At 38.2% G+C, this 15,714-nt stretch overlaps 1 protein-coding gene across 9 annotated transcripts in view; it reads right to left on the bottom strand.

Moving 5' to 3' along the window:
- The window catches only part of CFAP20DC (CFAP20 domain containing), a 264,689-nt gene that overhangs the window by 174,758 nt on the left and 74,217 nt on the right, over positions 1 to 15,714 (bottom strand). For all 9 annotated transcript variants that reach the window (XM_061128207.1, XM_061128199.1, XM_061128203.1 and 6 more), the window contains exon 5: positions 4,339 to 4,453. In XM_061128207.1, the coding sequence (XP_060984190.1) occupies positions 4,339 to 4,453 (115 nt within the window). The remainder of the gene's footprint in view (positions 1 to 4,338; positions 4,454 to 15,714) is intronic.

Below are 15,714 nucleotides of genomic sequence, written 5' to 3'. Positions count from 1 at the left end.
GCCAACTTTTTCACTCTCCTCTTTCACTTTCATCAAGAGGCCCCCAAATCACCCCAAATTCTCAATCTGAACGTTTCAGACTCCTTTACCAACATTTCCATGTTTCCTTTCTAACCTTATTTCTCCTGGATTTCTATGTATTGATTCTGTTGCCAGTCATCCAAACTAGGAAGTCAACTCAGTGTCATCCTTGACTTTTCCTTCTTCTTCATTTCTAATTAATTTTCAATTAAAACTAACACCTATAGTTATTTTTCAACTCCGTTTCCTCATCTACACTCTGATTTCTATTTTCCAACTTCAGGACCTCATTTCTTTTACCTAGATCATTCATCTACTCATTCATCCGTCTTTATAATTATTGAGTGTCTCTGTGTGTGTCTTAGTTGCTCAGTCGTGTCCAACTCTTTGCCACCGCATGGACTGTAGCCTACTGAGAGAGTCAATTCCTAGGTAGGTTGATAAGAAGTCTGGGGTCCCCGAGGAGGAGAGAGAGGTCTGGGGCTCTTAAGGGGGATATAGGGTTCTGGAGTTATCAAGGAGAAGAAAAGGACAAATGTTTTTTTCTTTAAGCCCAGAGCTGATGATTACACAACAAAACAACTCATCTTGCTCAAGGATATGTTTTCCCTTAAACTCTGTACCAATGATTATATAACAACAATGTATCCTGCTTAAAGACATGTTTCTCCTTCTTAAGAACCTTCTGACTAATCCTGTTATCTTATAATGTATATTCTGGGAGTGGGTCTGGTAAGACCTTTACAACCTTGAGACATTCTTTTGATTTACTGTAATAACCCATTGAAATAGTATATAGCTCCCTTGCTGAGACTAGTGAGGGGAGCACTCTCCGTCCCCTTTGTAATGTCTATGTCAGAAGTTTCCTCTGTCCTTTTATATATTTTAATAAAACTCCTCTACACAAAAGCTTTTGAGTGATCAAACTGGTCCTTGTTTTGAAGGTAAAACTTCTTCTTTGGAGATCATGAATTCAATATCATTCACAGTAAGCTATCACTACCAGGCTCCTCTGTCCATGGAATTCTCCAGATTGCTATTCCTGGAGTGGGTCACTAGTCCCTTCTCCAGGGTATCTTCCTAACTCAGGGATTGAACCTGTGTCTCCTGCACTGCAGGCATATTCTTTACCATCTGAATCTCCAAGTGTCTAGGAGGAGTCAGGTCCTAGACTGACAAAATGATACAAATGACAAAATGATACAAAACCCTGCTCTCATGGAGCTTACCTTCTTGCTACAATTGCATTGACTTTCTAACTGGTCCTGCTGACTTCCAGTCTCATCCTTCCCACCCATCCTCCAAAGTGATATTCCATCTAAAATGCAAAACTGACCAGGCACTCCTCCTGCAAGCCCTTCAGTAGCTCCCTATCACCTAGGAGATAGAAGTTCAGGATCTGTGGCTGTAAACACAAGGCCATCAGGAGGCTGCCGGCTCTCCTCTCCAGCCTTACTACTTTCCTACTGCCTCTCTTCAGCAACACTGAATTACTGGACTTCCCTGCACGCCTCACGCAGCTACTCTCACTGCTGCTCCTTCTCTTCCAGGAATACTACCCCCACTCAAGCTGGTTAATGCCAGCTTGTCTTTCAGGGCCCAACTCAGGCATCCTCTTCTTTAGGAGCTCTTCTCTGACCATTCCCCTGGTGCTCCGCAGTCACTGTGGGTTCTGCTCATGCAGCATGTACCACATGATACAGAGCTGCTCTGTTTAAATATGTCTTGGTTCATTGGACCATAAGCTTCTGATGTCATCTCACATCCATTCCTCCACTGCTATTGCCCTAGTCCTTATTAATCCCAATCTGGAGTACTGCATATGTTTTCCTCGTCTGCACTTTTTAGTCCCCTCAAGCCATTCCAAATGTCACTACCAGATTAATCTTCCCAAGTACAGAATGGACTGTATGTTCTCTTCAAACCAAGCTTAATTGCTTCCTTTTCTCTCTAAAGTGGCTCCCAAAGAGTGGAATATGCATTGTATGTGAAATGGTTTTAGACTGTTCATGGGCATGGGCATTAAATGGCTATGGATCACAGAATAAAAACTTGCCTCTATCAGTTTTGTTTCAATCCTAATTATGCCCAAGAAAATGCTTCAACATGTATCTAACTCTTGAAAAACTCCTGTTAATAAAAGAGTAGGCCTCAGGACAGAACCCTTAACAGGAAATAGTACTTAGCTAGACTCTAAAATACTGTTTGTTTCAGTATGTTTATTGTTATGGATAATTTCTATTTCTGGAAAGTTATACTGGTTTTCCATTCATAAGTGTGATATAACTTAAAAAAAAATAAATTTAAGTAAAAAAAAAAGTTGAGTTGGTTTAAAAGGAAAAGTATTATTTACACTGGAACAGTTAGTATCCAAACATGGTAAAGTCATGAGAGTAGTACTGAAATAACTGACATTTGAAAAAGACTAGTCAGTCTTATCAGGCTGAAATTTATTAGCCTGTAACCTACTGCTTACCTACTTATACATTACTCTGCTTGGCATCTCGGAGGTTACACAAATCTCCCAACCTGTACCAGGCTGTTGGATTACAGAACTGAGGTTTCCTTAAGGCTACTTTAAGAAATCTGGGAACAATGATGCATTATTCTCTGTTCTCCAAATACGCAGCACTTTCCAGCCTCCACATTTTCATGTATGCTAGAAATGCTCAGTTTTTCATCTCTACCTGATGAAATTCTACGAATACAGTCCTTCAAAGTCCATCCCAAGAACAATCTCCTTCATGTTCAGTTCAGTTCAGTCACTCAGTCGTGTCCAACTCTTTGCGACTCCATGAACTGAAGCACACCAGGCCTCTCTGTCTAACACCAACTCCCAGAGTTTACCCAAACCCATGTCCATTGAGTCAGTGATGCCATCCAACCATGTCACCCTCTGTCGTCCCCTTCTCCTTCTGCCCTCAATCTTTCCCAGCATCAGGGTCTTTTCCAATGAGTCAGCTCTTCGTATCAGGTGGCCAAAGTACTGGAGTTTCAGCTTCAGCATCAGTCCTTCCAATGAACACCCAGGACTGATCTCCTTTAGGATGGACTGGTTGGATCTCCTTGTAGTCCAAGGGACTCTCAAGAGTCTTCTCCGACACCACAGTTCAAAAGCATCAATTCTTTGGTGCTTAGCTTTCTTTATGGTCCAACTCTCACATCCACACATGACTAATTGGAAAAGCCATAGCCTTAACTAGACGGACCTTTGTTGACAAAGTAATGTCTCTGCTTTTTAACATGCTGTCTAGGTTGGTCATAACTTTCCTTCCAAGGAGTAAGCTTTTTTTTTAATTTCATGGCTGCAATCACCATCTGCAGTGATTTTGGAGCCCCAAAAAATAAAGTCAGCCACTGTTTCCCCATCTATTTGCCATGAAGTGATGGGACCAGATGCCATGATCTTAGTTTTCTGAATGGTGAGCCTTAAGCCAACCTTTTCACTCTCCTCTTTCACTTTCATCAAGAGGCTCTTTAGTTCTTCACTTTCTGCCAAAGGGTGTGGTCATCTGCATATCTGAGGTTATTGATATTTCTCCTGGCAATCTTGATTCCAGCTTGTGCTTCTTCCAGCTCAGCGTTTCTCATGATGTACTCTGCATAGAAGTTAAATAAGTAGGGTGACAATATACAGCCTTGACGTACTCATTTTCCTATTTGGAACCAGTCTGTTGTTCCATGTCCAGTTCTAACTGTTGCTTCCTGACCTGCATACAGTAGGTTTCTCAAGAGGCAGGTCAGGTGGTCTGGTATTTCCATTCTTCCAGAATTTTCCAAAGTTTATTGTGATCCACACAGTCAAAGGCTTTGGCATAGTCAATAAAGCAGAAATAGATGTTTTTCTGAAACTCTCTTGCTTTTTCGATGATCCAGTGGATGTTGGCAATTTGATCTCTGGTTCCTCTGCCTTTTCTAAAACCAGCTTGAACATCTGGAGGTTCTCAGTTCACATATTGCTGAAGCCTGGCTTGGAGAATTTTGAGCATTACTTTACTAGTATGTGAGATGAGTGCAATTGGGAAACTGTTTCTTATCCTGCAGTCAGATCGATTTCCATCCCTTTCACTGTACCAACAGCACTTTCTCTCTCTACAGTGCTTCCTAACACAGTTTTGGTGATATTCTAGATATTCAAACAATTATATTTTTCCACCTCACAAATCTTAAGCTCTTTCACTGGAGGGAAGAGAATACATCTATTCATTTTTAATACAATCATGGAAGCTAACAAATGCTTCATATACAGAGTAGGGCCAGGATTAATATTTACTGAAATAAATTTAATATTTTAAGCAATATTCATGTGACACTTACAATTTTGCGCTTGATCATGAAGAGTGGGATTTTTGCATGAAGAGGGGTTGAAGACAATTCCTTGTGGACGGTTGATAAATACAATCTTCTTTTTATGTTTCTCAAATCAGTAATTCTGAAAAAAGAGAGAGAAGAGAAAAAGATTCCCATCAATATAATAACCACTTCTTTGGATAATCATCAAGATGATATAATCTATCATATAGGCCCTTTTCAACAGGGAGATCAAATGCAGGATTTAAAAATTGCTTTTTCTTTGAAGAAGTAATAAAATGTCTTCCTTAAATTCAAAGTGCTCACATGCCTGAGTGTATAAATTCACTTAATATGCTAATTTATTTCAGTACTCTACCCTATATTACTAGTCTTCCAGCCTATGAAAAAATTCAATTTGTATGAACTGAGAAACTGCTAGCCTTTAATAACCATGGTTGTTCCAGCCCCTTAAGCTTGTGTTATCTTGGGACATACTGTCACCTACTAAATAGGAAAACATTATGGGTTTCTTTTCCTAAAAATTCACCTGTCATTTTATATAGGCTCTTGGCCTGCTTAGAGACAGACACAAAACACTGACTGTCAGTTTCACTTTCTAAGCACATATCTTCAAGCCAGAATTATAATACACAAGTTTATTGCTCACTACTCAGGTCAACCCACAGTGATACCAAGGACACTGAATTTGAACATCTTTAATAGATTTAGACCACAGCTATGATCACAGAGATTAGGTTTGCTTCAAATTGATAGAGGCTCATTTTTATGTTCTGCTTCTTTTAGGTCTCAGAGGTAACAGAGCAGGCTTAAAATATCCAAACCTGTCTCAAGCTGCTATACTGAATTATTGATGCTTCCTTAGAAACTGTCTTTTTATTCTCCAATAATAATGGTATTTACCTCATTTTTGAGCAACTTTGTCTGGGTGCACTAACTGCTAATTTTCTACAATTAGCAATTCCTCAAGGAGACATTTCATTCAAATATACTGCTACCAATATTTACAGTGTAATTAACTATAGTGTAAATCAACACAGGCTTTTCCAGACCTATCCCTTGCCTCCCCTTCCCACTTTTCTAATCTCATTAAAACTATCACTGAACAGTGTTAAAAATAGGTACAGTAAATATTAGGAGACATGATTTCAGAATATTCCCCAGACCTAAAAATTCTATCCTACCTGCACTAAACAATACCATAAATTCATTTAAAAAGCAATAAAGCCTTTCAAGCCATTGTCAGAGTTAAGGTTTAAAATGCAAAAGTGTTAACACTACTGAGGTTTTATCCTTACAGACATAAGAAATGTGGAATATTTGCCCTAAGGTACTCTCTTCAAAGTGGGAGCAACACATGGAGGGGAGGCAAAAAATATTAGATCACCTTTCATACCAACCTTTTAAACTGTATTTATGTAACTTTCATTACATATATAGTAGAGCAATATGTTTATATATATTTGAAATAATAAATGTATCTATATGGTTGGTGTGCTCAAACATTTTACCAACAGGATTCAGGATCAAATATGTTTGTAAGGCATTGTCAAAAGGGCTGCTTTTCACTCTCTTCAGTAGCAACTACTGATTAGAAGATGAAAGACTATACATAGAGCAATTCTGCAAAGAAAATGAGAACAAAAAATTCCCTTGAATCAAACAAAATGTTTGATTGTCATCAACCCAAAAATTATTTGAGACACCATTTCACGAAGGTTTGCTTTGCTTGTAGGGATAAGACTATGTCAGTTTTATTTGAAGTGGTATGGACCAAACTCCAAAAAAGGACTATCTGAGTATACTCCCACTTCATCAACAGATGGAACAATAGGAACATTCATTCATTCACTTTTTCAACCAATATTCCCTGAGCCAAGCAACATCCTGGGTATATATTGGGGAATATAACGGTGAAAAAATCAGGATTGCTACCTTCCTAGAGCTTCTAGTCTAGTGGAAAAGGCAGGTAAAAAAAGTATAATGAGACAAAACAAATGCAAGTTATCCCAAATGCAGTGGAGACAAAAAAAGAGACTGAACTAGAAAACATCAGGAAATAAACTACTTCAGACAGTAAAGTCAGCAGGGCTAGGACTTAATAGATAAGAGAGAGACGTGAGATAGAAAGGAGAGTTAATAGCCCAAATCATGCTGGGGCTTTATGCTAAGGTAAGGAGTTTATAATAATGTATTGTACACAACAGGAGCCTACAAGAGGGTCAACATTCTACCATGCATGATGAATAGCTATCATAAAGATAAACAGATATGGTCTCTCTATTTATTGGGGTAAGATCTGTATAACTGAAATGTACAGATTTTAGTCTTCAATCTCATTTATGTATATGTGTTTGTGTGTTTATATATATATATAAACTTGAGTATTTTCCTGCATGTTATCATAATGGTATCTTTTTATTTGGAAATAATCTCTAAGTGAGAGAAAAGTATCAAGAATAGAACACAGAAGACTCACATATGCTTTATCTAGATTAGTTTATTGCTTAATGATGAGCTTTAATTAGCAGAAGTTTCTAATTTTCATGATGTCCAGTTGATCATTATTTATAGCAGTGCTTTCTGTCTTAAAAAAAATCCTCACCTACTCCAAAGTTGTGAAAGTACTTTTCTGTTTCCTTTCACATCTTTACAGCTTTAGTTTCTACATTTAGCCTACGATTCATCTCATATCAAGTTCTCTGTACTGTGTGAGGTACTGTGTATGGTTCTTTCCTTTCTGTATGTTTATCCAGCTGTCCTACCATCATTTATTAAAGACTTCTTTTTTTTTTCATTTATTTTTATTAGTTGGAGGCTAATTACTTTACAATATTGTAGTGGGTTTTGTCATACATTGACTTGAATCAGCCATGGATTTACATGTATTCCCCATCCCGATCCCCCCTCCCGCCTCCCTCTCCACCCGATTCCTCTGGGTCTTCCCAGTGCACCAGGCCTGAGCACTTGTCTCATGCATCCAACCTGGGTTGGTGATCTGTTTCACCATAGATAATATACATGTTTCGATGCTGTTCTATCGAAACATCCCAGCCTCGCCTTCTCCCACAGAGTCCAAAAGTCTGTTCTGTACATCTGTGTCTCTTTTTCTGTTTTGCATATAGGGTTATCATTACCATCTTTCTAAATTCAATACATATGTGTTAGTATGCTGTAATGTTCATCTTTCTGGCTTACTTCACTCTGTATAATGGATTCCAGTTTCATCCATCTCATTAGAACTGATTCAAATGAATTCTTTCTAATGGCTGAGTAATATTCCATGGTGTATATGTACCACAGCTTCCTTATCCATTCGTCTGCTGATGGGCATCTAGGTTGCTTCCATGTCCTGGTTATTATAAACAGTGCTGAGATGAACATTGGGGTGCACGTGTCTCTTTCAGATCTGGTTTCCTCTGTGTGTATGCCCAGGAGTGGGATTGCTGGGTCATATGGCAGTTCTATTTCCAGTTTTTTAAGAAATCTCCACACTGTTCTCCATAGTGGTTGTACTAGTTTGCATTCCCACCAACAGTGTAAGAGGGTTCCCTTTTCTCCACACCCTCTCCAGCATTTATTGCTTGTAGACTTTTGGATAGCAGCCATCCTGACTGGCGTGTAATGGTACCTCATTGTGGTTTTGATTTGCATTTCTCTAATAATGAGTGATGTTGAGCATCTTTTCATGTGTTTGTTAGCCATCTGTATGTCTTCTTTGGAGAAATGTCTGTTTAGATCTTTGGCCCATTTTTTGATTGGATCATTTATTCTTCTGGAATTGAGTTGCAGGAGTTGCTTGTATATTTTTTAGATTAATCCTTTGTCTGTTGCTTCATTTGCTATTATTTTCTCCCATTCTGAGGGCTGTGTTTTCACCTTGCTTATAGTTTCCTTTGTTGTGCAAAAGCTTTTAAGTTTCATTAGGTCCCATTTGTTTATTTTTGCTTTTATTTCCAATATTCTGGGAGGTGGGTCATAGAGGATCCTGCTGTGATTTATGTTGGAGAGTGTTTTGCCTATGTTCTACTCTAGGAGTTTTATAGTTTCTGGTCTTACATTTAGATCTTTAATCCATTTTGAGTTTATTTTTGTGTATGGTGTTAGAAAGTGTTCTAGTTTCATTCTTTTACAAGTGATTGACCAGTTTTCCCAGCACCACTTGTTAAAGAGGTTGTCTGTTTTCCATTGTATATCCTTGCCTCCTTTGTCGAAGATAAGGTATCCATAGGTTCGTGGATTTGTCTCTGGGCTTTCTATTCTGTTCCATTGGTCTATATTTCTGTCTTTGTGCCAGTACCACACTGTCTTGATGACTGTGGCCTTGTAGTATAGTCTGAAGTCATATTTAAGACTTCTTTACTCACTGAAATGTCTTGGTGCTTTGCTGAAACTCAATTGACTATAAATATGTAAGTATGTGTATTTCTGGACTCTTTATTCTATATTAATCCATTTGCTTCATTTACCCATTCTTACGCCAATGTCACACTGCTTTCATTACTGTAGATTCACAGTAAGTCTTCAAACTAGGTAAAGAAATTCTTCAAGTCTGTTTTGTCTAAGACCTGTTTAGCCCTTGCTTTTTCATACAGATACTAAGATCCTCTTATTTTCTGCTAAAAAAAGAAAAGTTATTGAGAGTTTAACTTGGATTGTGTTGAATCTATTGATCAATTTAAGGAGAACTATATTGACTCTTTCAATCTACTTGCATGTTATCTCCCTCTATTTATTTGGGCCTTGTTTAATTTGTTTCACAATGCTTTCAGTTCAGTTCAGTTGCTCAGTTGTGTCTGACTCTTTGTGACCCCATGGACCATAGCACGACAGGTCTCCCTGTCCATCACTAACTTCCAGAGCCTACTCAAACTCATGTCCATTGAGTCAGTGATGCCATCCAACCATCTCATCCTTTATCGTCCCCTTCTCCTACCGCCTTCAATCTTTCCCAGCATCAGGGTCTTTTCAAATGAGTCAACTCTTCGCACCAAGTGGCCAAAATATTGGAGTTTCAGGTTCAACATCAGTCCTTCCAACGTATATTCAGGACTGATTTCCTTTAGGATGGACTGGGTGCATCTCCTTGCAGTTCAAGGGACTCTCAAGAATCTTCTCCAACACCACAGTTCAAAAGCAACAATTCTTCGGCGCTCAACTTACTTTATAGTCCAACTCTCACACACATACAAGACTATTGGAAAAATCATAGCCTTGACTAAATGGACCCTTGTTGGCAAAGTAGTCTCTCTGGTTTTTAATATGCTGTCTAGGTTGGTCATATGGAGAAGGCAATGGCACCCCACTCCAGTACTCTTGCCTGGAAAATCCCATGGATGGAGGAGCCTAGTAGGCTGCAGTCCATGGGGTCGCTAAGAGTTGGACACGAATGAGTGACTTCACTTTCACTTTTCACTTTCATGCATTGGAGAAGGAAATGGCAACCCACTCCAGTGTTCTTGCATGGAGAATCCTAGGGACAGGGGAGCCTGGTGGGCTGCCGTCTAGGGGGTTGCACAGAGTCGGACGTGACTGAAGTGACTTAGTAGCAGCAGTAGCAGGTTGGTCATAACCTTTCTTCCAAGGAGTAAGTGTCTTTTAATTTCATGGCTGCAATCATCATCTGCAGTGATTTTGGAGCCCCCAAAAATAAAGTCAGTAACTGTTTCCACTATTTCCCCATCTATTTGCCATGAAGTGATGGGACCAATGCCATGATCTTAGTTTTCTGAATTTGAGCTCTAAGCCAACCTTTTCACTCTCCTCTTTCACTTTCATCAAGAGGCTCTTTAGTTCTTCTCCACTTTCTGCCATAAGGGTGGTGTCATCTGCATATCTGAGGTTATTGATACTTCTCCCGGCAAAGCTGATTCCAGCTTGTGCTTCCTCCAGCCCAACGTTTCTCATGATGTGCTCTGAATATAAGTTAAATAAGTAGGGTGACAATACACAGCCTTGACATATTCCTTTTCCTATTTGGAACCAGTCTGTTGTTCCATGTCCAGTTCTACCTGTTGCTTCCTGACCTGCATACAGATTTCTCAAGAGGCAGGTCACATGCTTTACAGTTTTCATTTTAGAAGTCTTGCATATATTTTGTTAAATTTACTCCTATGTTTTTTGTTTTATGACATGATGGAAAATGAATTTTAAAATTTCATTTATCAGTTGATTGCCACTAGTATATAGAAATACCACTGATTTTTGTATATAGACCTTGTTTCCTATGACCTTACTTAATTCACTCATGAGTTTTAGTAGTTGTTTGCTAGGTCCCTGAGAATTTTCTACATACAGAACCATGTCTTCAATAAATAAATATTTCAACTTTTCCTTTTATTCAATTTTTATACCTTTTATTTATTTTTTCTGGCATTACTGTCTTGGTTAGGATCTCCACAATATATGGAACAGAAGTGATGAGAGTAGAAGATCTTGCCTTGTTCTTAATCATAAGGGGAAAATGTACACTCAGTTTCTACTAAATATGATTTTAGATGTAGGTTTCTTTTATCAGAGAAACTTTTCTTCTATTTCTAGTTTTTTGAGACTTTTTAAATCATGAAAAGGTATAGAATTTTGTAAAATGTTTTTTTCTGCAAATTGATAAATGATCCTATTATCTTTCTCCTTTACTCTGTCTATTTGCTGAATTACGGTGATTGCTTTTCAAATGTGAAACCAACCTTATATTCTGGGTGTAAGTTTCAATTGTGCTAGCATTTCTGTTGAGGATTTTTACACCTGTGCTCATGAGGGACACTGGTACATACTTTTCTTGAAATATCTGTCAGGTTTCTTTTTTTTTTTCCCAGTTATTTTTATTCGTTGGAGGCTAATTACAATATTATAGTGGTTTTTGCCATACATTGACATGAAATAGCCATGGGTTTACATGTATTCCTCATCCTGATCCCCCCTCCCGCCTCCCTCTCCACCCGATTCCTCTGAGTCTTCCCAGTGCACCAGCCCTGAGCACCCGTCTCATGCATCCAACCTGGGCTGGTGATCTGTTTCACCCTTGACAGTATACTTGTTTCAATGCTGTTCTCTCTGAACATCCCATCCTCGCCTTCTCCCACAGAGTCCAAAAGTCTGTTCTGTACATCTGTGTCTCTTTTTCTGTTTTGCATATAGGGTTATCATTACCATCTTTTTAAGCTCCATATATAAGTGTTAGTATACTGTATTGGTCTTTATCTTTCTGGCTTACTTCACCCTGTATAATGGATTCCAGTTTCATCCATCTCATTAGAACTGATTCAAATGAATTCTTTTTAATGGCTGAGTAATATTCCACGGTGTATATGTACCACAGCTTCCTTATCCATTCGTCTGCTGATGGGCATCTAGGTTGCTTCCATGTCCTGGTTATTATAAACAGTGCTGCGATGAACACTGGGGGACACGTGTCTCTTTCAGATCTGGTTTCCTCTGTGTGTATGCCCAGGAGTGGGGTTACTGGGTCATATGGAAGAATGGAACTGGAGGAATCAACATGCCTGACTTCAGGCTCTACTACAAAGCCACAGTCATTAAGACAGTATGGTACTGGCACAAATACAGAAATATAGATCAATGGAACAAAACAGAAAGCCCAGAGATAAATCCATGTACCTACGGACACCTTATCTTCAACAAAGGAGGCAAGGATATACAATGGAAAAAAGACAATCTCTTTAACAAGTGGTGCTGGGAAAACTGGTCAATCACTTGTAGAATGAAACTAGAACACTTTCTAACACCATACACAAAAATAAACTCAAAATGGATTAACCATCTAAATGTGAGACCAGAAACTATAAAACTCCTAGAGGAGAACATAGGCAAAACACTCTCCAATATAAATCACAGCAGGATCCTCTATGACCCACCTCCCAGAATATTGGAAATTAAAGCAAAAATAAACAAATGGGACCTAATGAAACTTAAAAGCTTTTGCACAACAAAGGAAACTATAAGCAAGGTGAAAAGATAGCCTTCAGAATGGGAGAAAATAATAGCAAATGAAGCAACAAAGGATTAATCTAAAAAATATACAAGCAACTCCTGCAACTCAATTCCAGAAGAATAAATGATCCAATCAAAAAATGGGCCAAAGATCTAAACAGACATTTCTCCAAAGAAGACATACAGATGGCTAACAAACACATGAAAAGATGCTCAACATCACTCATTATCAGAGAAATGCAAATCAAAACCTCAATGAGGTACCATTACACGCCAGTCAGGATGGCTGCTATCCAAAAGTCTACAAGCAATAAATGCTGGAGAGGGTGTGGAGAAAAGGGAACCCTCTTACACTGTTGGTGGGAATGCAAACTAGTACAGCCACTATGGAGAACAGTGTGGAGATTTCTTAAAAAACTGGAAATAGAACTGCCATATGATCTATGTCAGGTTTGATAACAGAGTTTAATTCCATAAACTGATTTGGAAAGTGTTTCCTCCTCTATTATCTAAAAATTTGTTTAAAATGCTGCTAATTATTCTTTAATGTTAAGTCACTCAGTAGCTTTTGACTCTTTGCCACCCCATGGACTGTAGCTGGCCAAGCTGCTGTGTCCATGGAATTCTCCAGGCAAGAATACTGGAGTGGGTTGCCATTTCCTTCTACAAGAGAATTTCCCAACCTAGGAATTGAACCCAGGTCTCCTGTATTGCAGGCAGATTCTTTACCATCTGTGCCTGAAGTTTTCTTTCTAGGAAGATTAAGGTTATATTTCAATTTAATAGATTTACAGGGCCACTCAGATTTCCAATTTTTCTTGTTTCAGCTTTGGTAAGTTGCAGTTTTTATTTAAGATTGTTGACTTTATTGCGATAAATTCCTTTTTGTAGGATCAGTAGGATCTGTAGTGGCGTCTCCTCTCATTCCTTACACTGGTAATTTGTGACCTCTCTTTTTAAGTAAATCAATCTGCTGTGGTTTACCAATCCATTTTTTTAAAAGAAACAATTTTTGCCTTAGAAAAACTTTTCTTTCTTTTCAATTTTACTGCTTCCTGATCTTATTTTTATAATTTCTTTCCTTCTACTTCTTTTGGGTTTAATTTGTTCTTTTTTCCTATTAGCTTCCTAGGATGGAAAGTTAGATAATTAATTTTAGATCTTTCTCTTTTCTCATACAGGCATTTAAAATGACAAGCTTTCCTCTAAGCATTATTGTAGCTGCATCCCACAAATTCTGATTATGTTGTATTGTAATTTTTATTCAGTTTGAAATATTTTCTAATTTCCGTATTTTTTTTTCTTTGAATCTTGGATTACTTAGAAATGTGCTATTCAATTTCCAAACAGTACAGGTTTTTTTACCCTATATATTTCATTACTATTGATTTTTAATTTAATCCCATTGTCATCAGAAAACATATTTGGTAAAATTTGCTTTTCATTAAGAAAAAAACCATAATAAGACATTGTATGACCCAGCATAAGACTGGTGAATGGTCTATATGCATTTGAATTTGATGCTAATGTTTTAAAACTTTAAAGCATTAAAAACTATTTGCCCTTAAGTCTAGTCAATACTGATTTGTCATCTACTGCTTTTTTAGAACACTTCTTCGTACTTCTGGGCAATTCTAGCAACTGAATCACAATTTTCCTCTTTTGTCATCATTCTGGGTGACTTTAAAGAGAACAAGTTTTAATCTAAACCTAAACCTCTTCCACAATGACAACCAATATTTTCATTGTATTTTAGTGACTTAGATGAACAGTCCTACTCTGTAGCCCAGCATCACTAATAATGACTCAACTTCAAGGTCTTCTATTCAAATTTTCCTCCTGATTCATTAATTAATTCAACTAACATTCAGTCAATGCCTTAGAGGTATAGAACAAGGTACCAGAGATATGGAAGTAGTTAAGAGATGGAAATGTACTCTGGAGGGAGTGTGGGGGAAATAACTATTCTTAAGTAGCTGTTCTTAGCACTTCCACAGACATTCTCTAATTAAGTCTCACATAAATTCTTCACTATAGGTAGTATTTTCACCCTCCACTTTGAGGATGAAGAAACTAAATTCTAGAAACTAAGACATCAAATTGCTCTCTGCAGCTGCAGCTGACACCAGAGGTGGATCCAGAGGGCATACAATGGGATGCTGGAGTGGGCTGCCACAATGACAATACCAGCATTCTCACTCCTATTTAAACATACTTCATTCTTTTGTGTTTTCCATGCCTTTGCTTACACATTTCCCTTGGAAAGTCCCTTCTCTTATTATGTCAATTGAACTATATTCATCCATCAGTTTGGGTTAGATATGCCACCTACTCCTCGAAAACATCTGGGATCTCCAAATTAAAAATAATCACTTTTATTTTCTTACTTACAACACCATGTGTTCAATCTTATAACTGAATTTTCTACACTCCTCCTTGGCACTCTTAGGTCAGTAACTATAGTCAACTTTATGAGTCATCATGTCCAAAGAAAGTCAATGCCAAAGAATGCTAAAACTACTGCATAATTGCACTCATCTCACATGCTAGTAAAGTAATGCCTAAAATTCTCAAAGCGAGGCTTCAGCAATACGTGAACTGTGAACCTCCAGATGTTCAAGCTGGTTTTAGAAAAGGCTGAGGAACCAGAGATTAAATTGCCAACATCCAGTGGATGATCAAAAAAGCAAGAGAGTTCCAGAAAAACATCTGCTTTATTGACTATGCCAAAACCTTTGACTGTGTGGATCACAATAAACTGTGGAAAATTCTGAAAGAGATGGGCATACCAGACCACCTGACCTGCCTCTTGAGAAACCTGTATGCGGGTCAGGAAGCAACAGTTAGAACTGGACATGGAACAACAGACTGGTTCCAAACAGGAAAAGGAGTACGTCAAGGCTGTATATTGTCACCCTGCTTATTTAACTTCTATGCACAGTACATCATGAGAAACGCTGGGCTGGAGGAAGCACAAGCTGGAATCAACTTTGCTGGGAGAAGTATCAATAACCTCAGATATGCAGATGACACCACCCTTATGGCAGAAAGTGAAGAAGAACTAAAGAGCCTCTTGATGAAAGTGAAAGAGGAGAGTGAAAAAGTTAGCTAGGCTCAACATTCAGAAAACTAAGATCATGGCATCCAGTACCATCACTTCATGGCAAATAGATGGGGAAAAAGTGGCTGACTTTATTTTTCTGGGCTCCAAAATCACTGCAGATGGTGACTGCAGCCATGAAATTAAAAGACGCTTTTTCCTTGGAAGAAAAGTTATCACCAACCTAGACAGCATATTAAAAAGCAGAGACATTACTTTACCAACAAAGGTCCATCTAGTCAAGGCTATGGTTTTTCCTGTAGTCATGTATGGATGTGAGAGTTGGACTATAAAGAAAGCTGAGCGCAGAAGAATTGATGCTTTTGAACTGT

Source organism: Dama dama, chromosome 24 (assembly GCF_033118175.1).
Source record: "Dama dama isolate Ldn47 chromosome 24, ASM3311817v1, whole genome shotgun sequence".
Classification (NCBI taxonomy): Eukaryota; Metazoa; Chordata; class Mammalia; order Artiodactyla; family Cervidae; genus Dama; species Dama dama.
Note: the sequence above shows the minus strand (reverse complement) of the source record. Positions and strands in the feature narration are given on the sequence as shown.